We start from the raw sequence: 27,705 nt of genomic DNA on the forward strand, positions 1-27,705 counted from the left end.
TTGAATTCAAGTGTTCTAAAAGTCGTCCAACTTTTCAGTTGTGTGTGTGTGTGTGTGTGTGTGTTACTTTTCTGGAACTGCTCTACAAACTACAAACAGTTCCAATATAGTCCGTCCCCTTTTGGAGTACTGCTCCGCTGTCCGGGATCCTTACCAGATAGGATTAACGGAGCTCAAAGAAGGGCAGCACGTTCTGTATTATCGCGAAATAGAGGAGAGAGTGTCACGGACATGATACAGGATTTGGGATGGACACCATTAAAACAAAGGCGTTTTTCATTGCGCCGGAATCTTCTCACGAAATTTTAATCATCAACTTTCTCCTCCGAATGTGAAAGTATTTTGCTGATGCCGACCTACATAGGGAGAAAGTATCATCTTCATAAAACAAGGGAAATCTGACCTCGCACGGAAAGATATAGGTGTTTGCTTTTTCCGCGCATTGTACTAGGCTGGAATAATAGAGAATTGTTGTGAAGGTGCTTCGATGAAACCTGTGCCAGGCACTTAAGTTTGATTTGCAGAGCATCGATGTAGATGTAGATGTTTAAGTCCCTTGCACAGCGCTTACTTGCTGCAGTTTTGTCTTGAGATTGACAGGGTGGTCACCTGTCTAAATACTGGCGGTCGTGTGACTAGGACCTCCCGTCGGATAGACCATTCGCCGGGTGCAAGTCTTTCGATTTGACGCCAGTTCGACGACTTGCGCGTCTATGGGGATGAAATGACGATGATTAACACAACACAACACCCAGTCCCTGAGCGGAGAAAATCTCCGATCCAGCCGGAAATCGAAGCCGGGCCTTTAGTAGTGACATTCTGTCGCGCTGACCACTCGGCTACTCGGGGCGGACCAATACCGGCGGTTGTCGACGACGTTACCCTGCTGCATTCCCGTAAGTTATAGTACTGGCCAGTAAAATTGCCACACCACGAAGATGACGTGCTACAGACGCGAAATTTAACCGACAGGAAGAAGATGCTGTGATATGCAAATGATTGCTTTTCAGATGATTCCCACATGGTTGGCGCCGGTGACGACACCTACAACGTGCTGACACGAGGAAAGTTTCCAACCGATTTCTCATACACAAACAGCAGTTGAGCGGCGTTGCCTGGTGAAACGTTGTTGTGATGCCTCTTGTAAAGAGGAGAAATGCGTACCGCCACGTTTCCGACTTTGATAAAGGTCGGATTGTAGCCTATCGTGATTGCGGTTTATCGTATCGCGACATTGCTGCTCGCGTTGGTCAAGTTCCAATGACTGTTAGCAGAATATGGAATCGGTGGGTTCAGCAGGGTAATACGGAACGCCGTGCTGGATCCCAACGGCCTCGTATCACTAGCAGTCGAGATGACATGCATCTTATCCGCATGGCTGTAACGGATCGTGCAGCCACGTCTCGATCCTTGAGTCAACAGATGGGGACGTTTGCAAGACAACAACCATCTGCACGAACAGTTCGACGACGTTTGCAGCAGCATGGACTATCAGCTCGGAGACCATGCCTGCGGTTACCCTTGACGCTGCATCACAGACAGGAGTGCCTGCGATGGTGTACTCAACGACGAACCTGGGTTCACGAATGGCAAAACGGCATTTTTTTTCGGATTAATCCAGGTTCTGTTTACAGCATCATGATGGTCGCATCCGTGTTTGGCGACATCGCGGTGAACGCACATTGGAAGCGTGTGTTGGTCATCGCCATACTGGCGTATCACCCGGAGTGATGGAATGGGGTGCCATTGGTTACACGTCTCGGTCACCTCTTGTTCGCATTGACGGCACTTTAAACAGCGGACGTTACATTTCAGATGTGTTACGACCCGTGGCTCTACCCTCCATTCGATCCCTGCGAAACCCTACATTTCAGCAAGATAAGACCGCATTAGCAGGTCCTGTACGGGCCTTTCTGGATGCAGAAAATGTTCGACTGCTGTCCTGGCCAGCACATTTTCCAGATCTCTCACCAATTGAAGGCGACTGGTCAATAGTGGCCGAGCAACTCGCTCGTCACAATACGCCAGTCACTACTCATGATGAACCGTGGTATTGTGTTGAAGCTGCATGGGCAGCTGTACCTATACACGCCATCCAAGCGCTGTTTGACTCAGTGCCCAGTCGTATCAAGGCCGTTATTACGGCCAGAGCTGGTTGTTCTGGGTAATGATTTCTCAGTATCTATGCACCCAGATTGTGTGAAAATGTAATCACATGTCAGTTCTAGTATAATATATTTATCCAATGAATACCCGTTTATCATCTGCATTTCTTCTTGGTGTAGCAATTTTAATGGCCAGTAGTGTATATGAACTTTGAACATTGGATGTGCTGGGAGAAACTGAGGGCTCACAGGAATGAGTAAGTCCGGCACAATGAAATTCAGTGAGTCTTAACCTCACTTACTGGTACACATAGAGTGACACTTCTGGAAATTTTCTGTTGGCTTATTGAATCGATGCCACCACAATCTCTGCTGTGTTCCGTTCCAAAGGTGGACCAACACGCTGTTAAGCTGGTGGTCAAGGTGTTTTGGATCACCGACGTGTGTGTGTGTGTGTGTGTGTGTGTGTGTGTGTGTGTGTGTGTGTGTGTTTATGTGTGCAGAGTGCAAAAAGTGCGGAGCCGGCTGTGATTTAGCGCGGCGCTCGTGTGTGTGTGTGTGTGTGTGTGTGTGTGTGTGTGTGTGTGTGTGTGTTTAGAGTCGGCAGTGATTTAACACGGCGCTCGTGTGTGTCTGTGTGTAAGTGTGTGTGTGTGTGTGTGTGTGTGTGTGTGTGTGTGTGTGCAACAAGTGCGGAGCCGGCAGTGATTTAACACAGCGCTCGTGTGAATGTGTGTGTGTGTGTGTGTGTAGAGTGCAACAAGCGCGGAGCCGGCAGTGATTTAACACAGCGCTCGTGTGTGTCTGTGTGTGTGTGTGTGTGTGTGTATGTGTGTGTGTGTTTGTGTGCAGAGTCGGCAGTAATTTAACGTGGCGCTCATGTGTGTAAGTGCGTGTGTGTCTGTGTGTGTGTGTATAGAGTGCAACAATCGCGGAGCCAGCAGTGATTTAACGCAATGCTAGTGTATGTGTGTGTGTGGGTGTGTTTGTGTGCAGTCGGCAGTGATTTAACGCGGCGCTCGTGTGTGTCTGTGTGTAAGTGTGTGTGTGTTATGTGTGTGTGTGTGTGTGTGTGTGTGTGCAGAGTGCAACAATCGCGGAGCCGGCAGTGCTTTAACGCGGCGCTCGTGTGCCCGCAGGACGGCATCCCGTGGGCGGACGCGGACGCGGACGATGTCGGGGAGGGGGAGCAGTTCCCGGCGCTGGCGGTGGCGCTGCCCCCGACGCCGACGCCCCCCACGGCGTCCACCGCGTCGCTAGCCGCCAGCTCGCTGGGCAGCGCGCCCGCCCCTTCGCCGCCGCCCTCGGCAGAGCAGCCGCCGCCGCAGCAGCAGCCGGAGCAGCAGCTCGACGAGTCGCTGCGGCCGTCCGCCTCGTACGAGACGGTGGTCACGCTGCACGTGCCGCCGCGGCCAGCGCGAGCTACCGGCGCCGTGCCCAAGAGGCGCTCCAGGAGGACCTCCGTCTCGCTGCCCGCCGGGCTCGACGTCATGGACTCTCCCGACCTGCAGGTACGTCAACAGGCACATCAACCCGAATTGTGCCCGCGTACTTTGCAACCTTGCATTTCTCTCGTTTGTCGTGCAGCATCCGATTGTTCCACCGTGCATTGTACACTTAAATACACTTATGAGCCAAAACACTTTGACCACCTCCTTACAAGGGAACCTCCCCATCGCACCCTCCTCAAATTTAGTTATAAGTTGGCACAGTGGATAGGCCTTGAAAAACTGAACACAGATCAATCGAGAAAACAGGAAGAATTTGTGTGGAACTATGAAAAAAATAAGCAAAATATGCAAACTGAGAAGTCCATGCGCAAGATAGGAAACATCAAGGATAGTGTGAGCGCAGGAGCGCCGTGGTCCCGTGGTTAGTGTGAGCAGCTGCGGAACGAGAGGTCCTTGGTTCAATCTTCCCTCGAGTGATGCCGGCACGGTTCGGTCAGAGGGTTAGCTGCCCTTTGTAATAAAAAAACTGAGTTAATCGAGCAATAACGAACATAAACGGGTGTGTCGCGACGTCAGCACCGAGCAAATACAACGAACGAAAGAGAACAAAATGAATTTAAAAAAAAGAGTGAAAAAGTTTAATTTTTTATTTTCAGACAATTATTATCTGTCCGTCCGATGCGAGGTAACTGCGCCGTAGTATGGGGACGCTACACCTAAACAAACATCGAAACACAGGACGTCAGTCGACTACAGCGCACGGAAGAGAGAGTATTCCTGCTAACGAGGCTCCCTGGCTGGCAGTTGACTGTTCGCTACTTTGGACGAGAGTGCATTAAATACGTGAGATGTATTCCGTGGGCAATATGTTTTCGGTTCCCATTGGAGACGCACGTCCTTTCGTCTACTAATCACACGGTTTTGCGGTGCGGTCGCAAAACACAGACACTAAACTTATTACAGTGAACAGAGACGCCAATGAACGAACGGACAGATCATAACTTTGCGAAAATAAAGAAAGTAAACTTTTCACACGAGGGAGGACTTCAACCAAGGACCTCTCGTTCCGCAGCTGCTCACACTAACCACGGGACCACGGCGCTCCTGAGCTCAGACTCTCCTTGATATTGCCTATGTTGCGCATGGACTACTCAGTTTGTATATTTTGCTTATTTTTTTCATAGTTCCACACAACTTCTTCCTGTTTTCTCGATTGATCTGTGTTCAGTTTTTCAAGGCCTATCCACTGTGCCAACTTATAACTAAATCTGAGGGGGGTGCGATGGGGAGGTTCCCTTGTTAGTAGCTTGTTTGCCTGTCTTTGGAACGAAGTGCATTACTGACTCTACATACCAGGATTCCCACATCTGTTGATAGATTGGTGGAGGTATGTGGCGTTAGATGTCTACGACAGGTCATGTAATCGTCATAAATAACGAGCGGCTAATTTGCGTTCCCGGTGATGGTGCCCGATAGCGACCCAGATGGGTTTCTTAGGATTTACAGTAAGCGAATTTGGTCGCGGAGTCATCAAATTGAGTTCACTCTAATACTCCTCAAACCGCTGTAAAACGGTAGACAAGGGTAGCCGACAGGGAAGACATAAAGCATGAAGGTATGCAGGTGGTTTGCAGCTGTCTGCGTGTCTACGAGTTCTACCACTGGTCCCACGCAAGCGCAGGAGAATGTTTCCTACGGTATAATACCGCCCCCACTAGCCTGCGACCGTCATGCGCTGCAGTTTCGAGTCCCCGTTCACCTCGATGACGGCGTTTGTGGAAACGACCAAAAATGTGATTCGACCGAAGAGCCGACACGTTTCCATTGATCTACGGTAGAATCATCATGGTCACTTGCCCACTGCAATCGAAACTGACAATGTCTTTGGTTCAACATGCGAGCACGTAGTAGTGGTCTGCTGCGGAACTCCGTGTTCAGTAATGTACGATCAGCGGTGTACTCCGAAGCACTTGTGCGTGTACCAGCATTGTGCTCTTCCGGCAGAGATGCCACAGAACACCATCTATCATGAACGGTGTACTCCAAAGCACTTGTGCGTGTACCAGCATTGTGCTCTTCCGGCAGAGGTGCCACAGACCACCATCTATCTTACGTTACAGAGCAGACAAGCCTCCGAACCCCACGTCCTGTGAAGAGTCGTTAACATCCAACCATTTAACACCTAGCGATAGTTTCACTCTCTTTCTACCTCTTTCCGTAGCTGTTCACGATAGTAGCACGTGAAAATTCGATAATCTTCGCAGTTTTGGAGATACTTGTTCATAGGACCTGCGTAGTAATAAATTACACTTTGTCAAAGCTGCTTATCTCAATGGATTTCCTCATTTTCAGCTCATATCTTTGCTAGGATGTTCCCTAGTCCATGTCTGCTCCGCTTACATACTTTTGTTACCGCGTCACGTGATCATAACGCCAACAGGCAGCATCCAACGTTGCGATAGGCAGTGGTCATGATGTTTTCGCTTATCAGTGTAGGAGGATCATTTAATAATTAATCACCTACATTCATATCCTAAATACCGCTGTGAATTGCACAGCAGAGCGTACGTTCTATTGCACCAGTTATTAGAGTTCCTTCCCATTCCAGTAACGTATGTAGCGAGAGAAGAATTTGTGTTTAGATGCCTCTGTGGGTGCTGCAATTAATCTAATCTTTTCCTCGCGGTACCTACGACAGCTACAACTAGGCGGTTGTAGTATAATTCCTAAAACCACCATTTACAGTCGATTCTTGAAACATTGTACTTAGACTTTCTAGAAATACAGGAAATGTATTCGCAATTGCGGCTGTGAACCACCATCGGCTGTATAATGGAATGAAGACAATGAAAATTTGTGCTGGACCGAGACTCGAACCCGGATTTCCCATTTTATTCGGGCAGTGCCTTAATCGCTTCCACTATCCGTTCAGGAATCACGACCAGACCTAAACTTCCCACCGAGCGAGGTGGCGCAGTGGCTAGCACACTGGACTCGCATTCGGGAGGACGACGGTTCAATCCCGCGTCCGGCCATCCTGATTTAGGTTTACCGTGATTTCCCTAAATAGCTCCAGGAAAATGCAGGGATGGTTCCTTTGAAAGGGCACGGCCGACTTCCTTCCCCGTCCTTCCCTAATCCGATGAGACCGATGACCTCGTTGTCTGGTCTCCTCCCCCAAACAATCCAATCCTAAACTTCCACATGTCGTCAGTTTTACCTTTCTGACCTGCACTCGTAAGTTACATATACTTCCGTCCAGGAAGAATACATTTATTGAGTCGAAGGCCTAGTATTGGCGAATGAATACGAAATAGCAATGCCTGTATGTCCGAAGAAACAGTGTATCGTGCTTCTTAAGAACACAGGTACTGCTGTTTCGTATTCATTCGCCAATACCAGGCCCTCGATTTCCAATAAATAAGTCCTTCCTCGGCGGAATATACGAACACACGAATGCATATTGTAACACGTGAATGACGACGTGTGGAAGGCTGGGTCTGGCTATGGCTCATGCGCGGGAATGGGTCCCACGTTCTAGAGCAATATTCTAGGGTGGGTCACACGAGTGTTTCACAAGCAACCTCCTCTGTGCACTGTCTGCGTTGCCCTAGTATTGTACCACTAAACTGAAGTCTGCTACGTGCTTTATCCTCGACTGAGCCTGTGCGATCGTTCCATTTCATATCTACATCTACATCTACATCTGCATCGATACTCCGCAAGCCACCTGACGGTGTGTGGCGGAGGGTATCTTGAGTACCTCTATAGGTTCTCCCTTCTATTCCAGTCTCGTATTGTTCGTGGAAACTGCAAAGTGTTATACCCAATTATTTGTATTAGTTTATCGATTCCAAGTGTAACTCATCAATGTTGTAGCCATGGCATACAGCGTTTGTTTCGTTTTATAAAGTGCACAGTTTTACATTTCTGAACATTTAAAACGACTTCCCAATATTTGCACCACGTTGAAATCTTATCACGATCTAACTGAATATTTGTGAAGCTCCTTTCAGGGACTGTAGTTCGTTGTAGGTAACTGCATCATCAGTCAGTTAAACCCAGCACAAAAGACCTACACTATGCTAGAACACAGGCAGGTCCAGCAAAATAAAACACTAGCTCAATCGGTTGGATGTAAGAAGATCACCAATTTAAACAAAACTTAACAACAATACACTAGTGTGCAAAACGTAAGAACGAAAGTGACTCTCGCGTGTTGTGCAACTGCCGAGAAACATTGCTCTATGAAACTTGGGTCTTAGGAAGAACTACTGCAGTATAATACAGAAGCTAACTGAAAGAAATATGCAATGAGACGAACAGAAACGACACTTTTATTCAAACATAGTTGTTGCACGGAAGTCACCACGATTTATGATGATCCCCTTGCCATTAACAAGAGCCGCGACGTGGTTCTTCATAGGGTGGCTGAGGTGATCACCAGTGATCCTCTGGAACGCGTTCCCCTGCTGGCCACAATGTTCATGCCAGTAAGACGTTCTTGCGGCAGTCGAAGATAGCAGAACGAAAGCTGAAGTTTTAATTTCACATTCAAGAAGTCGTTTCCACCGGAGAATCATACAAACCTACCGTCATTTCACCATCTGACAGACTCCCGTATGGACGACATAATAATAAGAATATCTGGCGTAGAGAAACAACTGAAAGATTCGCAAGAAAATAAATCACGGGAATCCCAGTTTGATTTTACAAAGTGTACTCTACGGCATCGGATCCTGACCTAGCTTGCATTTATCGTGAATCTGTCGCCCAACACGAAGTCCCAAGCCACTGGAAAAAGGAGCAGGTGACTCCAGTATATAAGAGGGGTAAAAGAACGGACTCGCAAAATTACGGACCAATATCTCTAACTCGGTTTGCTGCAGAATCCTTGAACATATTCTCAGTTTTAATATAGCAAACTTTCTTGAGACTGAGAAGCTTATGTCCACGAATCAACATGGTTTTAGGGTTTTAGAAAGCCTCGCTCGTGCAAATCTCAATTTGCCCTTTTCACACGTGATATACTGCGAACTATGGGTGAAGGGCAGCAGGTATATTGTAAATTTCTAGATTTCCGCAAAGCATTTAACATGGTACCCCAATGCAGGCTGTTAACGAAGGTCCGAGCATGTGGAATAAGTTGACAGATATGTCAGTTGCTCGAAGGCTTTTTAAGTAATAGAACCCAATGTGTTGTCCTCGACGGTGAGAGTTCATCAGAGACGAGGGTATCGTCAGGAGTGCCGCAGGAAAGTGTGACGGGTCCGCAGTTGTTCTCTATATAAATGATTTGGCGGATAGAGTGTGCAGTATTTGCGGTTGCTTAATGATGATGCCGTGGTGCACGGTAAGGTGACGAAGCTGAGTGACTGTAGAAAGATACAAGACGACTTGGACAAAATTTGCAGTTCGTGTGATGAATGGCAGCTAGCCAAAGTGGAAAAAAGTGAATTAATGTGGATGAGTAAGAAGATTAAACGTGTATATTCGGATACAGTATTGCTAGGGTCATGCTTGACACAATCAAGGCGTTTAAATATCTGGGTGTAACGTTGCAAAGCAAAGCGATATGCGATGGAACGAGAATGTGGTAGGGAAGACGAATGATCGATTTCGCTTTTTTGGGAGAATTTTAGGTAAGAGTATTTCACCTGTACAGGAATTCGCATATAGGACGCTGGTGCGACCTATTCTTTAGTACTGCTGGGGTGTCTGGGAACCGTACCAGGTCGGATTGAAGGAAAACATCGAAGCAATTCAGAGGCGGACTGCTACATTTGTTACCAGTAGGTTCGAACAACACATAAGTGTTAGGGAGATGCTTCAGGAATTCAAATGGGAATCCCTGGAGAGAAGGTGACGTTCTTTTTGCGAAACACTATCGAGAAAATTTAGAGAATCGGCATTTGAAGCTGACTGCCGGACGATTCTATTGCCGTCAATTTACACTGCGCGTAAGGACCACGAAGATAAGGTAGGAGAAATTAGGGCTCATATGGAGGCATATAGATAGTCGTTTTTCTCTCGCTTTAACAGGAAAGGAATGATAACTAGTGGTACAGGGTACACTGCGCCACGCTCTGTACAGTGGTTTCCGGAGTATCTGTGTAGACGTAAGAGGGTGAGTCAAATGAAAACCTTAAATTTGTAGCAACAAATCGAAATTTCGCACCGTTATCCTGTAAGTTGGTAAGCGTGCTACAAACAGCGTGCAGAATGGCCTGTACGTGGCAGCAGAATGCAGATGCACACCTACCGTCGCAGTGTCAGTATAAAGATGGCCGCCCCACTTGCGACTTGCACCAGGGAAGAACAGCGTTCTGTTATTCGGTTTTTGCGTAGTGACGGTGTGAAACCTACTGAAATTCATCGACGAATGAGGGTTCAGTGCGGTGATGCGTGTTTGTCACAGCAGCATGTCTACGAATGGAGTAGGAAGATCGCAAATGGTGTGACTTCAGTGGAAGATGCTCCTCGTCCAGGTCAAGCACAACGAGTTGTGACTCCACAGAACACTGCAGCTGTTGAAGCCATAGCGAAGGAAAACCGCCAAGTGACACTGAATGACATTGCAGCATGTTTACAGATTAGTCATGGGTCAGCACACCACACTGTGCATGATGTGATCCAGTTTCACGAAGTGTCTGCGAGATGGGTGCCACGGCAGCTGACTCATGAAATGAGAGAACGACGTGTTGATGCTTGTGAAGAACTTCTTCCGCGCTTTGAACGAGAAGGTGATGGCTTCCTTGCAAGAATAGTTACTGGGGACGAAACCTGGGTTGACTTCCACCAACCGGAGACGAAGAGAGCGAGCAAGCAACGGCGCCATTCCTCATGACCAAAACCAAATAAGTTTCAAACAGAACCATCAGCAGGGAATGTTATGCATGGCATGAAAAAGGCGTCATTTTGGAGCATTACGTGCCTAGAGGGACCACTGTCACCAGTGCATCATACACAGATCTACTAAAAATAATCATCTGCGGCCTGCAATCAAATCAAACCGACGTGGATTGCTGTCAGCAGGTGTCCTTTTGCAACATGACAATTTAAGGCCCCACTCTGCCCGTACAACAGTTGCAACAATCACAGACTTGCATTGGGAGTGTCTTCCTCATCCACCATACTCACCAGACCTTGGCCCAAGTGACTTCCATATGTTTGGACCACTCAAAGACGCAATGGGAGGAAAGAAGTTCCGTTCTGATGAAGAGGTACGCCATGCAGTGCATGAGTGGTTGCGCGGACTACGAAAAGAATTTTTTTTCTAAAGGAATTTATGCACTTTGTAAGCGCTGGAGGACTTGCATTGAGCGTGGGGGAGATTATGTTGAAAAGTGATACAGATTTGTACCACTTCTGCACAGTAAATAATGTTGTTGTTGTTGTGGTCTTCAGTCCTGAGACTGGTTTGATGCAGCTCTCCATGCTACCCTATTCTGTGCAAGCTTCTTCATCTCCCAGTATTCACTGCAACCTACATCCTTCTGAATCTGTTTAGTGTATTCATCTCTTGGTCTCCCTCTACGATTTTTACCCTCCACGCTGCCCTCCAATACTAAATTTGTGATCCCTTAATGCCTCAGAACATGTCCTACCAACCGGTCCCTTCTTCTACTCAAATTGTGCCACAAACTCCTCTTCTCCCCAATTCTATTCAGTACCTCCTCATTAGTTATGTGATCTACCCATCAAATCTTCAGCATTCTTCTGTAGCGCCACTTTTCGAAAGCTTCTATTCTCTTCTTGTCCAAACTATTTATCGTCCATGTTTCACTTGCATACATGGCTACACTCCATACAAATACTTTCAGAAACGACTTCCTGACACTTAAATCTATACTCGATGTTAACAAATTTCTCTTCTTCAGAAACGCTTTCCTTGCCATTACCAGTCTACATTTTATATCTTCTCTACTTCGACCATCATCAGTTATTTTGCTCCCCAAATAGCAAAACTCCTTTACTACTTTAAGTGTCTCATTACCTAATCTAATTCCCTCAGCATCACCTGACTTAATTCGACTACATTCCATTACCCTCGTTTTGCTTTTGTTGATGTTCATCTTATATCCTCCTTTCAAGACACTGTCCATTCCGTTCAACTGCTCTTCCAAGTCCTTTGCTGTCTCTGATAGAATTACAATGTCATCGGCGAACCTCAAAGTTTTTATTTCTTCTCCATGGATTTTAATACCTACTCCGAATTTTTCTTTTGTTTCCTTTACTGCTTGCTCAATATACAGATTGAATAACATCGGGGAGAGGCTACAACCCTGTCTCACTCCCTTCCCAACCACTGCTTCCCTTTCATGCCCCTCGACTCTTGTAACTGCCGTCTGGTTCTTATACAAATTGTAAATAGCCTTTCGCTCCCTGTATTTTACCCCTGCCATCTTTAGAATTTGAAAGAGAGTATTGCAGTCAACAATAAATAATATTTAAAAAAAATGAAAATAAAAAATAAAAAAGTATTTAAGGTTTTCATTTGACTCACCCTCGTAGATGTGGAAGGCCGTTCACTCCTCCACCAACGCGGTTGACAGTTGCTGGATGGTCGTTGGTGCATGTGGACGCGCTGCGGTATGTTTCCCTATCGCATCCTACACGTTCTCGGTCGGATTTATGTCGGGGGCAACGGGTATGCCTGGAATATCCCCTCATTCCAAGAGTTACTTCGTCTGCTTTGTACGACGCGATCATCGATAAAAATGAAGGCAGCGTCGGATGTAGCCATAAAACGACGCGTATGAGGAAGGAGCACAGGTGCCACAATGACGTTGACCAGTGAGTGTACCGTGTTCAAAGATTTGGAGGTCAGCACGCCCATGTAACATTATGCCTTTCCACACCACAACACCTGGACCACTAAATCGACAATGCTGGACATAGTTCCCGGGAGCGTAACGTGTTCCCATCTCTCGCCCTATGAATGTACGTCCAGCATTGTTGAACGTGATCGTTTTGGTGGTCCAGGTGTTACGGTGTGGGGAGGTACGGTGTTCGATGGGCATGCTGACCTCCAAATCATTGAACACAGTACACTCTGACGCTGTACTCCTTCCCCACAGCTTGAATGTGAATCGCAACCAGAATGCTAGCGACTGGACAACTAATGTTTTCATCAAACACCATTGGCACGACGCTCTTCTCGTGTGCTGCTGCTCAAGAGCACACTCCACGGGAAGTATCCAGTAGGCTGCTCCACCGCTGGCCACGCTAATTTGCAGCGCTGCCTGTGGTGCTCACACCGTCTCTGTCACTCCCTTGTTGTCCTTCCTCGGTAGCTCACCATAGACCGACTCAACAGACTGTCTGACATCCCTGCTCGAGCGTTGTGGCGCTGTCTACGCGCCGTCCACTTCAGGGGACCTCAAGGACTCCAGCGACATGCATCCGCTGCACATGCTCAATGCAGCGGACGCAAATTCAGTGTACTGTGTTTCGTGTCACAATCTGTTCTGCCGAAACCCTTCACCAGCCGTACCAACATCAAAGTTCCGAGAACCACTACAAATTTTACTGTTACTCAAGGATCACGCAAAAGACAATTTCAAGATAAACCAACAAGTGGGACTCTCTTACCGTGGTCACGAAGTGTCCAAATGATCATACTCCGTTTCATGGCTCCAGAAGATCGGCTATAAAAACAATTTAAGTTATGAGACATTTTCCGACTAGTAGTATTTGACGAAGATTGGTTACCTTCAGGCGTTGGTGCTAAAAACACCCAACAAATTATTTTAACATACACGCCGACACTAACTTTGCAAGGGCAATACAGCCTCTCACTGCTCTTCTCAATCAAATATTCGGCAAATGTCACTCGTGCATTAATACTTTAAGGTGGTACATGAGCTATTCATCTCCTTTATGCAAAATGATAATGGCAAATCTGTCAACACTACCTTCAGCAAATGTCAATAACATTCTCACTGGCACAAAAGGGCACCATATTTTTGAGTATACTACAGATCATTACCAAAGTGACACATACTGGACCAGCATGGCTGCAAGGAACCATACAGGCAAAAAATGGTCTGAAGATGCATGAAATATCCGTGATTCATCCCTGCAAGCTGGTCAAACAAGCGCAATAGGCCAAACAAAACTTTCTTGTAGACACTGCCAAATGGAACAAATTTCAGCTTTTGGAGGAAATTTACGTTATAACAAGTATATACGAACTCCACATGCTTACTACCTCTTCTACAAACAGTGAAACGCTGAATTATCCATACTTTGCATTTTCATCAGATCACAGGAAAAATTTTGCGTGAACGTCTTACATATCTTTTCCTCTCTCACTCCAGTCAATCATTTTGAAACCTACAGGTTACATATAGTTGGCAGCATGACTCTGTGAATGGAGTAATACACGTTGTGTATGTCTAACATTAGACAAAATCAAGGTACACAATTTATATACAACTCTCGTTGCGGTTAAAACCATAAGAAAATACAAAGAATCAATCTTCTACTCTTCTATCTTATGTTTTTTTTTTCTTTATTGACATTCGATTCCCCCTGAAGGGGGGGCTGGCAGCAGCTTAGTACGCTGCTCTTTAGCCTATAGATTTTTTTTAAAAAAAGATGAAGATAGTAAATAATAAAAGCAGGTGATAAAATTGGTGACTTAAATGGTAAAATGGCGGAAAAATTGTGGAACTTAAAACATAAAACAAAGGTTTGGCGATGCTAATAAAATACACAATAGGCAGACAGGTAAAATAATAGACAGACAATTAAAAAAAACGTGGCGACAGTCTGGTTTTTTTCGCAAGAGATATAAAAATCACACCCAGCGACAGCAGGATTTCTGTTCACAACACTTTGGAAAAGACGCACAACACTGAACACTCACTTAAAACACTGCACTAAAAAGTTGGCACAAAGATGACATACCACAGCCGAGGGCAGATGGGGGGAACCTGGACAGATGATGGGGAAGAAAGAGGGGAAGGAGAGGAAAAGCGAAGTGGGAGGAGGGGGGGGGAAGGAGCCGACAGAGGACGAGGACTCATAAGAGGGGGAGGGGGGCTGGGCAGATGTGACAAGGAGTGGGGAAAGGCAGAGGAGGGGAATGCAAAAGGACTTGGGGGTGGCGGGAGAAGGGAGGCAGAGAGAGGGTAGGTGGGGAAAAAACAGGATGGAAATGTGGGAGAGGGAGCCCAGGAAAAGGACAGAGGAAGGGAGGAGGAAGTGAGAATCAGAGTTGATAGGAGGGATAAATGGAAGGAGAGAGGGCATCATCCGGCAGGGGGCTTTGACGGAAGTCACCTTGGGAAAGGAGATGAAGGGTGTAGAGATGGAGGGTAGGAGGGACACAACAGTGAGGCGCAGCAGAGGGCGGGGCTTGGAGAGGAGAGGAGCAACCTGGGGATGAGTGGGATCAAGGCGGCGGGAGGTGTAGAATATGCGGATATGTTCGAGGAATAGGAGCAGATGGGGGAAAGGAATCAAGTTGTAGAGGATCCGCGTGGGGGACGGGAGGTGTATACAGAAGGCGAGGCGGAGTGCATGGCGCTCAAGGATCTCGAGGGACTTATAGAATGTGGGGGGGGGGGTATCCAGGCAGTACTGGCATAACAGGGGATGGGACAGATTAAGGATTTGTGGGTGTGGAGGATGGTAGAGGAGTTCAACCCCCATGTCCAGCCAGAGAGGAGTTTGAGGAGTCAGCAGTGGTTGTGGGCTTTGGATTGGATAGAGCGGAGATGGGGGATTCAGGTGATCAAGTAGCCGGAAGGGGCGAGTTGTACGACCTATAATGATTGCCTGGGTCTTGGAAGGTTTGTTTTTCAGGAGCAACTGATTACACCATGTGGCAAAAAGATCAAGGTGATTCTGGAGTCTATCTTCTTTTATAGTCTATAAATTAATGTCTACTGCCGTAATTCTGTCTGTAGGTTCGATATAATGTTAGGAACTATTGTAGGGATTTAGGTAGGGTTTTCACTTATAAATCGACTGATTTATGAGGAAGTTTTGTGTGCATAGTTTATAATTATTTCGTGCAATCTGGGCTATGACGAACTGAAGTCGTCTGCAACTGTGAAAACGATGGCATTGTCATCTGGTGGTGGATGGTAGAACTCAACTGAATCACAACAGCTCGTTAGTGTTCTATACTAGTGTTATATGCCAAACGGTTCTTGTACCAATGTTATGTGGCACAGGGTGCTTTGTACTAATGTTACATAGCAGAGGATGCTTTACACCAGCAGTACGTGTGAAGGATGTTTCGTTCAGATGTTCCATGGGAGAGGAAGCTTTGTACCAGTGTTGTATGGTGTAGGGAGGGGACTTTGTATCAATGTCATGTGGCAGAGGGTGTTTCGTGCAGATGTCGTACGGCAGAGGATGGTTTGTGTTGATGTCCTGTGGCGAGGGTGGTTCGTACCAATGTCAAATGGAAGAGGGTGCTACATATCAATGTTGAACAGCAAAGAGTGCACCCTACTGATGTTGCGTGGCAGAGGTTGCTTTGTACCGATGCTATTTGGCAGAGGGTGCTTTATAGTAATGTTATATTGCAGAGCGTGCTTTGTGCGAATGTTAAATGGTAGAGGGTACTTTGTAGCAATGTTGTGTGGCTGAGAGTACTTCATACCAATGTTGTGCGGCAAAGCGTGCTTCGTACCATGCTGCATGGTGGAGGTTGCTTTGTACTAGACCTGCATGGTGGAAGGTGCATATATCTATACTGTGTGCCAGAGGGCGCGGCCTACCAATGTTACATGGTAGAAGGTGCTTCATACTATTGTTGCATGGGAGACGGTGCTTTGTATTGAGGCTGGTTGCAGACGGTACTTCGTACCAATGTTGCTTGGCAGAGGACAGTTCATAACGAGACTCTGTGATGGGAGGTACTTAGTAGTGATGTTGTGGAGCAGAGGGCGGTTGTGTCAATGTTTCTTGGCAGAGAATGCATTCTATCGATACTGAATGACAGGGAGTGATTCATAGCGTTGTTACATTTCGAAATGCCGGAAAAGTTCATGCAGAAAATGTTGCTTGTGCCAGAGTGGTGCTGCGGTCAGGTGACCCCAGCAGCGTGGTAGCTCATAGTTCCCACCACTGCCACGAGATGTCATGCTAAATTCCAGCTGAATATGGAACAGATAAAATTCATCCATCTGAGAACCTTCCTGCCTTGGACTGCTCAAATCCTTTAAGTTACATGAACGTATTGGTTCTCAGTTATCTAATAGTGTTCTCTTTTTTTGTATCATGAATCTATGCAATGGCCATTCAACAAAATTACTGCTGCATCAGACAAATCTTTCAGTCAAAGATACTTTGTGCTATGCATACGAAGGTGAGGCAGGTCAATAGTTCACTACTAAACATCACGCGTCACTCAGCAATATATAGTAATTCCTCATGACGCTTATTGTAATATATATATCACATAAAACTTCATAGCTCTGACAGTAGTCCTCTTTACTATGTACACAAATTTATCCCGAAAGATCTATTGACAATCCTTCCTCTTTTAACCACAACAAGTTGGATGCTGTTTATCTCTTAGGAACAGAAACCAGACTGTCGCCATGTTTTTTTAACTGTGTGTCTACTATGTTACTTGTCTGATTCCTGTGTATTTCATTAACATTGCCAACCCCTTTGCTTTATGTTTCAACTTTCCACAATTTTCCGCCGTTTTACAATTTAAGTCACCGTTTTATCGCCTGTTTCTCTTGTTTCTTTTTTCTTCTTACGTTTTTAAAATAACAGTCTGTAGGCTGTAGAGCAGCGTACTAAGCTGCTGCCAGCCCGCCCCCTTCGGGGGGGAATCGAAATACAATAAAGGAAAAAAAAGATGCTGTTTACAGCAGAACCCTCACAGCATCACAGCAGATAATGATACCATTAACATTAATGAACTGCAAACAGAATCAGTTTGTTCACACAACTTCACTGACGCAAATCCCGATACCGGTATACTTGACAGAATAATAACATGATATTGTCATTCTCCTTCATGGGCATCATCTCGTATCATTAGAAGGCAGAAATATTATGCAGTTGAAAAACTTATACACACAACATTATAAAATATTCTCTTTGTCACGGCAGTCGTAACAGAACATTAATGAAAGTCTTACACTGACATTCTCATCAATCTCCTTAAGGTAATTTGAAACAGAATCAACATCAAGTTTAGCTGCTGTCTCAACTATTCTCATGTACATGCATATTTTTTGACAATTTCTCGTACATTTGCATTAGGTACTGCATCTCCAAACATTGTACATTATAACATATACTTCCATAATAACCACTGTCAAAGGATCCGAAAATAAATGAACAAAGACACTGTTACCCACGTAAAAGGTCATATATTACAGGATAAAAAATAACATCCTTTCGTCCCTTAAAAATTCAGTGATAACACAAGAAAAAGTACCCAATCCGTAAGGTGCTTGTATCATAACTACACTCCCTTTCACCCTCTGCTACCAACTATTGCACAGAGAATGTTTGGAGTGGTAACTGACAGAGTCATGAGGGCGTAAATAATTGCCAAGTTTAAGAACATTTACGTAACACAATCTAGCACATCAGAGAACATATGAATAATAAAAAGAAAGAAAAATATTATTTTCATCCAAATCCAACAAATCCACATGAACTTAATGTCTTACTGTCCTGGCCCTTAAAAGAAATGTAACTTATCAAGAACAGGACAGCAGAAAGAAAATAAAGAAGCCTACAACTAATGAACTATACATGTCGGAAAAAACAGTGCAGCTGGTCACAAGTGGAAGATACAGTTCACAAATCAAATACAAATAGAAATGGCACAAAACACCTGAAACTAATATTAATATGCCAATCAATTAAAGCTAGTATGAAACATACAACTTAAACAACACAGAAAAACGGCTACATTGTGCTGGAATACAAACAAAATAGACAGCAAAATCAAGCACTACGCCAACCGATGAGATGTAAGAAGATTACCGATTTAAACACAATTTAGCAGCAACATAAAATCACACCCCCAGAGTTTCATTCACGTCTTTAAAAAATGAAACTTAGTTGAGCCGACACACTTAAAATCGCAGCAGCCCCACTCTCAGGACAGTAGTAAACAGGAAAACATGGAACCGTCCAATTGCTAGCACAGCTTGAAACCGTATCACAACCAGAGCACAAGTAATTGCACAGCTGATACTTTCATCAAGCACCATCAGCACGCCACTTTTCCTATAGACTGCTGCTCAAGAGCACACACCACAGGTAGCATCCACTTCTGTATCATCAGCAAAATCTCACCAGGGGACCAACCAGCACTCACCTACTCAGAACAGACACCGATGCCTGGGTGTTGATAACAAGTTGAAATAGCTCTAGCTCAGGGGCAGACTCCACTCTACCACTGTGAATTTGCAGCACTGTCCTTATTGCTCATACCCAGCTCTGTTTCTGCCTTGACGTCGTTCGTCGGTCGCTCAACACAGACTGACTCCGCAGATTGACTAATATCTCTGGCCAAGGCTCATCGCAACTCGACCGTACCAGCGCTCTCGTCAGACTGTCGTGCTACTGGCGATCTTCGGGCAACTAGCGACAAGGAACTGCTGGACATGCTCAACTTAGCGGGTGGGAATGCAACATGCTGTAATTGATGGCACACGAGAAACACGCTTCCTGCTGAGATTTTGCAAGAGTTGGATGCAACGTGCGACCAGTCCACGTGGTACTTGGCAAAAGTATTGTGCGCTGTCGGAGGGATGAGTGGCATGATCAGAGGAAAGTGTCCTGTGTGCATGCAGAACGCGAGTACCATGTTTCGTGTGGGAAACATAGGAGAAGCTATTCACGCACTCAGATTACTCAAAAGTGACCTGAAAATGATGTGTACTTGCCAAGCAGTACATTTCAAGTGAGCTGAGTCTGGCACTGACACTGACTTCTCCCATGGATTAGTGGTGCCCCCGAAATCACAGAAATAATAGGTAAATATTTCACTTGTAGAGATATAAGCTGCCCATTAGGTTCCTGCCAAAGGACGCCGTAGGAAATCGTGACGTATTCGGAAAAATAGTCAAATATTTGTGCTAAATAAGGAATATAAACAACATTGCTGGTCGTTTTACTCGTTGTAGTTTCATTCTTCGTTTTGTAATCAGATAGAAGTCACAAAATGGCAGAAGCTCATTGATGAAGAGAATGCACTTATGTATGAATAACATAGAATATTTCAGAATATACTTGTATGCGTTCATAAGAAAGTCCCAAAATGTGTTAAAATGGCTAAGATGAAAGAAAAAGTATTAACATATAGTAAGATTCGAATGTACTTCCTTCGACTCTGTGATCCACACCCTTAATTATTACAGTAGAGCATGGAATTCTCAGATACAGTGTTGTGCAGCTTAGTATCTGCTGAAGGCCTTTACCACGGATGCATTATTAACTGACATTTAATTATAAGTCATATCATCCAGACTGACATATTTGTGATAAATCTGTAATGCGCTGTTGCCTCGAAGTGGCATACCGCAAGTTATAATAAAAAACAGCGATATACGAAAAATCAGTATGTCATCTGACGCATCGAGTGATACGTCAGTTTCATATCACTTCTCAGTAAGCCGATAGTGAATCTTAATTTCTCGCAGCAATTGTCGGCCATCTCACTGTTAGCGTAACGTTGACTGTTCAGGTGGTAGCGACATCGCCATGTGACACGCCTCCAAGCTGCTGCGGATTCTCCTGGATGGCGCACAGTAATCTGCGCACATCTTACTTGATCAGTTTCGAAGGCTTCAGATCATGTGGTCATCCACGTAGTAAGACTACTGTGTCTCAGCAGTCAGTGATATTGAATTTCTGCTACTTTTGTTATGCTTATACGAGAAAATAAATTAGATGAAGGAAAACGCTAATATTTTTCTTTTATGCGCCTTCGGTTAACATGCCTTTGACAATACCATGAGCTCATGAAAAAGTGTAATAAATGAGTAGCAGTAACATTCAAGTGATTTTGAACCTGCAGGTATGTTCCAATACCAAATTCGAAACAATATCTGGTATCGATAGCATTACCTAAAGCTTTATCAGTACCTCGATAACACGGGAACAAAACTATTGATACTGACATTATTGCCACATACTGATTGCTTATGCACTTTTAAACTTTTCTGTTTACATCCATACTCTGCAAACTGGTGTGAAATGCGTGACGGAAGATACTTTCCATTGTACCACATATTAGGGCTCCCTCTCGCTTCATTCAGATATCGGGCTTGGAAAGAATGCTTGCTTCAATACCTCTATGCGTGCTTTAATTAATGAAATATCGTTTTTGTATCCCCTAAGGGAACGATATGTACTCTAAATTCCTCTCCTAACAATGGGTTCTGATACGTTGTAAGTTGACTTTCGCGGGATGATTGACTTCAGTCTTGAAGCCACTTCAGTTTTCACCATTTTCATGACGCTCCTCCGTGAGTGAAACAAACGTATAGCAATTTCTGATACTTTTCTTTGTAAACGTCCATTATCCCCCCTTGTTCCTATTCAGTATGGAAACCCCACACTTCAGCATTACTCTGGCTATTGATTGTTTATGCTTTTAAGCTCCTTTCCATTTTGCATGAAAAGGTTTTAGGTTTGGAAACTTACTTTGAATGTTCCAACATCAAAAAGTACACTTCACAAATCGAAAACATGTAGTATCCTATCACTGCAGTGGCATTCAGGTACGTTTGGAATCAGTCAACTTATCCCAATACTGGTGCGTAACAATTTTTAGAGAAACTTCCTGCCAGATTAAAACAGTGTGCCGCACCGAGACTCGAACCCGGGAACTTTGCCTTTCGCAGGCAAGTGCATTACCAACTTTTTTTGTTGTTGAAACTTCCTGGCAGATTAAAACTGTGTGCCGGACCGAGACTCGAACTCGGGACCTTTGCCTTTCGCGGGCAAGTGCTCTACCAACTGAGCTACCCAAGCACGACTCACGCCCTGTCCTCACAGCTTTACTTCTGCCAGTACCTCGTCTCCTACCTTCCAAACGTTACAGAAGCTCTCCTGCGAACCTTGCAGAACTAGCACTCCTGAAAGAAAGGATATTTGTTGTTGATCTCATTTTGTTCCCATGACCCTTGTTCAAGTTCATCATTGATCCAACAAACTGAGCAACCCAAGCACGACCCACTACTCATCCGCACAATTCTACTCCCGCCAGTACCTCGTCTCCTACCTTCCAAACTTTACAGAAGTTCTCCTGCGAACCTTGCAGGACTAGCACTACTGGAAGGAAGGTTATTGCGGAGACATGGCTTAGTCACAGCCTGGGGGATGTTTCCAGAGTGAACTTCTTGAGGTTTGGAAGGTACGAGACGAGGTACTGGCGAAGCACAATTGTGAGGAGCGCGTGTGAGTCGTGCTTGGGTAGCTCCGTTGGTAGAGCACTTGCCCACGAAAGACAAGGGTCCCGATTTCGAGTCTCGGTCTGGCACACAATTCTAATCTGCCAGGAACTTTGAAATCAACGCACACTTCGCTGCAGAGTGAAAATTTCATTCTGGAATTTGTAGAGATTTGAAATGGATCGATCACTGGGGATCAGGTGTAGGTAAAGCTGGTGGAAGACTTTCGTTCATTGGTAGGATACCGGGAAAATAGGTTGGTCTGCAAAGGAGGGTACTTACAAGACAATTACTCAAGTGTGCGTAACCCTTACCAAACAGGTTCAAATGGCTCTGAGCACTATGGGACTTAACTTCTAAGGTCATCAGTCCCCTAGAGCTTAGAACTACTTAAACCTAACTAACCTAAGGACATCACACACATCCATGCCCGAGGCAGGATTCGAACCTGCGACCGTAGCGGTCGCGCGGTTCCAGACTGTAGCGCCTTTAACCGCTTGGCCACTCCGGCCGGCTTACCAAACAGGATTAATAGTGAATGTTTAACTTATACAAAGAAGGGCAGCACGTACGGTCAGAGTTTTTTGTGGCCCATTAGATAGCGTCACAGGTAGGTATGGGTAAATTTTAAAAATATCGGTATGTTGCATCGATAGATATAAGATGTCGATGTCCGTGAGTTTAAAATATCGATATTCCTCTGTATCGATCTATATATTCAACGTTTACAGGGATTTTTAAATAAATTAATCGAAGTCACAGGAGTGATTAACAATCATTTGAAAACTGACAATTACTTTTTTTACATCCAACGTCAAGCAATAAACGACATACAGTGTACTATAAAATCACTTATTTACAAAAACTAACGAAACCAATAGTAATCACAGATAGACATTAACAGACGTCTGTTTAACATGTTCCCCTGTCAGTCTGTTTCTCTTCTCTTTCAAGAACCAAGTTTACTAAAAAAAGCCACACTTTCGGAAAAAACAGCAGAGGATTGACATTTTAAATATTTCTGAGTAATTTCTGAAAAATAGTATGAAATGACAGCTAAACAATTCAGACAACACAATCTATTTTCCATTGAATACCAGTGCAGTAATGTGGGTGATTTTTACTTTTACAATGCCTTGATCCAGGCAGTCAGGGGGTAAAAGAATTGCACATTCTTTCTCATAGCTGGGAGCAGGGAGTGATAATTCCCACCGTTCTCATACAGTGATGTCACCAAATAAGTGAATTTTGTACCTCGTACCTTTCATTTGCAACGGTAGAAATTACACATGGAAGTAACAAGCTTTCAAGAATATGCAGTATAGAAACATTCATGTTGAAATATGGTGCTCATTTGTAATACTAAATATGAAATTAAATTATGCCCATTGTAAGACTTTTACTTTCAGACTGCAAAAATTGGTATTACTTGGAATGGCTAAGAAATCTGCTGATGAGAACTATAGTGCCTACGAATCAAGAAAGAACAGACAAAAATATCGCTTTCAGTGTTAAATGTCGTTTTCCGATATACCGATAACTTAAATTGTTCAAATGGCTCTGAGCACTATGGGACTTAACTTCTGAGGCCATCAGTTCCCTAGAACTTAGAACTACTTAAACCTAACTAACCTAAGGACATCACACACATCCATGCCCGAGGCAGGATTTTAACCTGCCACCGTAGCGGTCGCGCGGTTCCAGACTGTAGCGCCTAGAACCAGTCGGCCACCCCGGCCGGCGATAACTTAAATATCTAAGATGCATATGCCGATACCATTTTGAAGTAACGTCGATATTCTGATATACCGATATATTTCTCCCATCCTAGGCACAAGGATCCTACACATAGCGTTTTCAAGGAAATTCGGAGGTGTATTGAAGTCGGAGGTGGAATTTGTGAAAATCGACTTTCACCTTAGTGACGCTAGTAATGAATTGCGGCCGAAAGTTAATAACACCCAGAATCGTCGCCGGAACTTTGGCATAATGTAAGAAGGAAATCACCTCCATTGCTGGTGATAGACGCCCGTTGCGGAGGATCTAGATTCCCCTGTTTTACTTTGCTTACTTTTCAAAGTTCCTGTTCATCGTGAGCACAGTAAGAAAAATTTTGTACTACGCTCTTCAGCGGCCACTCCCGGTGACGCCCGTGCTGCTGGGTCAAGCAGCTACTGAGAGGGTGGGCAGTGATTCACCCACGGCCACTTGTGTAGACACGACAGGCGGGGATGAGCTGTCTGTCTGCGATGCCGCTTGCGCAGTCAGGAAACCACGCTTTGAGCTGGGCTAAGCAGCACCACGCAATAGGAACACCTTCTCTACTTCTATTATTACTGTAGAACATCGACAAATCGATAAGCACGACGGATGCACTTATTGTGTTAATTTATCGTTTGTTCTTTTGTTTTAGGCAACTACATTGTTTGGTTTTCACTGTCGTAACATCGTCAACAGATTGAAGTATGGAAACGATGAAAATAAAGATCGTCTCTGACTAAGAATATAAGCGAATATCTATGGCCACTGAGGTTTATACATTGTAAATGTTTCCACACTTCACTTTGCCGGCGATATATCTGGAGCTTGAACCAAACAACCTCGACAATTTTCACCATGCGCGCCTTGAGTGAACATTAGTAACCCTGACGATTGAGCTTTCGCTGCATTCGCAAATAATAATAATAGAAAAACATTCGACGAAGTTTTATTATTGAAATATGTCATTCGTATACGTATTCCGATCAAAAGTATCCGGGCAGCCCTATCTAACGCGGATTTGTACACTAAATGTCGTGAGAGGCGGGTCCGCCAGTATAAAAGGAAACGGAGAGTATTGAAAGACCAATAGTAAGGCAGCAACAGCAGGATGGCTCAGTCAGGAGAACTCAGTGACTTAGAACGTGGACTAGTCATTGGCTGTCACCTGAGTAACAAATCCATCAGAGACATTTTAACCCTTCTACAGCTGCACAGGGCGGTGGTTGGCGATGTGACTTTGATGTGGAAAGGAGAAGGAACAACTAATGCTAAACCAAGACCAGGCAGACCTCATGTACTGACAGGTACGAATCGTTGAACACTCCGTAGGGTCGTTGTAAAATACCGCATGAAACCAGCGGAAGGACTTACCAGCGAGTTGCATAATGCTACCAGACATTTACCTAGCGCAGTGTATGTGTGTAGCGAGTTCAAAATAATGGTCGTGTACTCATCGTAAGCTACACATTTCTGTACTCGATGCCAAGCGACACTTGAAGTGGTGTAATGAGGGACGCCACTGGACAGCGGATGACTCGAAACGAGTGATTTGGAGTGTCGAGTCGCGCTGTACCTGGTGAGAATCGATTGGGAGGGTTTCGATTTGGTGAATGCTTTCGGAACCTTACCTGACATCACGTGTGGCACCAGTTGTGAAGTACGGAGGATGTAGTGTTAAGACGTGGAGTGTTTTCAGGGTTAGGGTGTGAACCCCTTATCCTACTTAGGAAAACACTAAATATGAGCACGTTTTACATCATTATGTAATGCGTACAGTAGAGAAACAGTTCGATGACAATGATTTTTTTTATATTAGCATGACAACACATCCTGTCATAAAACAGCATACGTGAGGCAGTGGGTTGTGGACAATAACATTCCTGAAATGGATAGGCCTCCTCAGAGTCTCGATCTGAACCCAACGGAACACCTCTGGAAATAATAAGGACGTCGACGTCACTCCGTATCCCAGCGTCCAAACATCACTATCGCCTTTGGTTTAGGTTCTTGATGAAGAACGGTCTATTAACAGTTCTTTATTGTATTCCATCGAGGTTGCGTTTTAATATGCTGGCCACTAGTTTCGAACTGCAGAGTAATTTTCAAGGCAGACCTGTTAAAACTGTCCTATCAGTGCTTGGTTGGGCGACAGTCACGTAGGAATTATACATATACTACACAGTCACATGAAATGTCAGAGCAATTTCACAGCGTTGATGTGTTCAAAAAGTGCAGTTGAACTAGACTGTCATTCTTGCACAGACACTCAGACACCTCACTGAAAGTGTCTTCAGCAAACTTCAAGCCGTTATGGAGGCGAAGGATGGACACACTCTATATTAATGTCCAGTAATAGGTGTTTGGATACTTATGGTCAGATAGTGTACATTGGTTGTTACCATTTAGCAAGTCCTTAGAGGAGTCATACGCACGTAATTCACAAATGGGAGGTTAAAATCAGTATGATCTTTCAAGAAATACGAAGTTCCTTGTGTGATCTTTCAATCTTTTTAAGTTCGTGTAGTCTAAGCGCCCACCGCGTGGTTTGGGGCGTCTTGTCACAGACTGCGCGGCCCCTAACGCCGGAGGTTCGAGTCCTCCCTTGGACATGGGTGTATGTATTGTTCTTAGCATAAGTTAGTTTAAGTAGTGTGTAACTCTAGGGACCGATGACCTAAGCAGTTTGGTCCCTTAGGAATTCACACACATTTGAACATTTTTAGCGCCCAGAATACATTAAACAATATTCTATGGGTGGTTTGATGCAAAATTCTGTATGTCAAACGATTTTGTTCATCTTCTTCTTCATCATTCAAAAATCTTCAGTTATTTTTGGCAAGTATCTGTAGAGTATATGGGCTCCCATAATTTGCCCATGCTAACCACCACAACAAAGGAAAGAAAGAAAATTGAAGTTCAACATTATACTGACAACACGATCATTATTGACAGAGCACAAACTTGGATAGGACCTGGATGAGAACGTATATCAGTTGTACGCTCTTCGATGGAACCATTTTGGTATGTGCCTCAGTTGGTTCGGGGGAACTAAAGGAAAACATAAAGTGGATGGTCGGACGAGGATTTGAATCCTGAGCATCTCGAATGCGAGTCCACTGTGCAGTCTGCCAGAGGCAGCAGAGTTTGAGCCGCAGCGACTGCCCGTGGAGGCGGCCGGCCGGCATTAGCCCATCAAGCCTGGTTCCTCCTCATCAGCCGCGCCAGGGCTGTCCATACCGCCACGTGCTGTGCTGCCGACTGTCTCTGAATCACGTTACTGCCGCCCGTGGGTCCTCCCTCTGGTCATTTCTGACCTTCTGGATTCCCTCATACACCTCTCGTGTTATCCTTAGATCTGAATTTCAGAGACTGTACTTTATACTGGGTCTTCTTCTTGATGTATTGATGATAACCATCTAGGTGACATTTAGATGAAGTGCAGCACCTCAGGAAGTTGTACCGGTGTTGGGTTTGCTGATCCCAGATCCTTTTGTGTCACGAGACGGTGTAGACGAGACACTGAAGGAAATGGATCATCCTCTGCTTAACACCAAGCCCACAGGACACTTTTTGGTTTCGCGGAGTCCCCATTGTAATACGGCAGTTTTATTTCGACCAGTTCCCACAGGAAACCGGTTAAGTGATCTCCATGTCAACAAAGAGAGGCTGTTTCCTGGGGGTAGGTCCTCTTTTGGTGGTATCCAATCACATTTAACTGTATCCTGCCAGCACTGAATCCTCTCTTCTGCCTTTGATTTCAACAGCGGAATGGTAGTTGAGATCAAGCTTTTCTTGTTGGGAAGACGTTGTGCAACATTTAACGTTCGTGAAGTACGGGCCTCTCATCAGTGTGAACTTTGCTCCTTTCGGATTCGGTTGTTACTGTCTGTCTGATGTCGGGCGATGCTGTTCCGGCCAGTACTCGAATCTTCTTGATTGGAGTTGGTATCAACCATCCTGTCACCTCGTAGCAAGTTTCCAGTGTCAAGA

At 44.9% G+C, this 27,705-nt stretch overlaps 1 protein-coding gene across 1 annotated transcript in view; it reads left to right on the forward strand.

The window, feature by feature from the left end:
• Positions 1-27,705, forward strand: part of LOC126198954 (myogenesis-regulating glycosidase) — a 750,462-nt gene that overhangs the window by 534,715 nt on the left and 188,042 nt on the right. The window contains exon 2 of the mRNA XM_049935600.1: positions 3,245-3,616. Coding sequence (XP_049791557.1) covers positions 3,245-3,616 — 372 coding nt within the window. The remainder of the gene's footprint in view (positions 1-3,244; positions 3,617-27,705) is intronic.

The sequence above is a fragment of the Schistocerca nitens genome, chromosome 8 (genome assembly GCF_023898315.1).
Source record: "Schistocerca nitens isolate TAMUIC-IGC-003100 chromosome 8, iqSchNite1.1, whole genome shotgun sequence".
NCBI lineage: Eukaryota > Metazoa > Arthropoda > Insecta > Orthoptera > Acrididae > Schistocerca > Schistocerca nitens.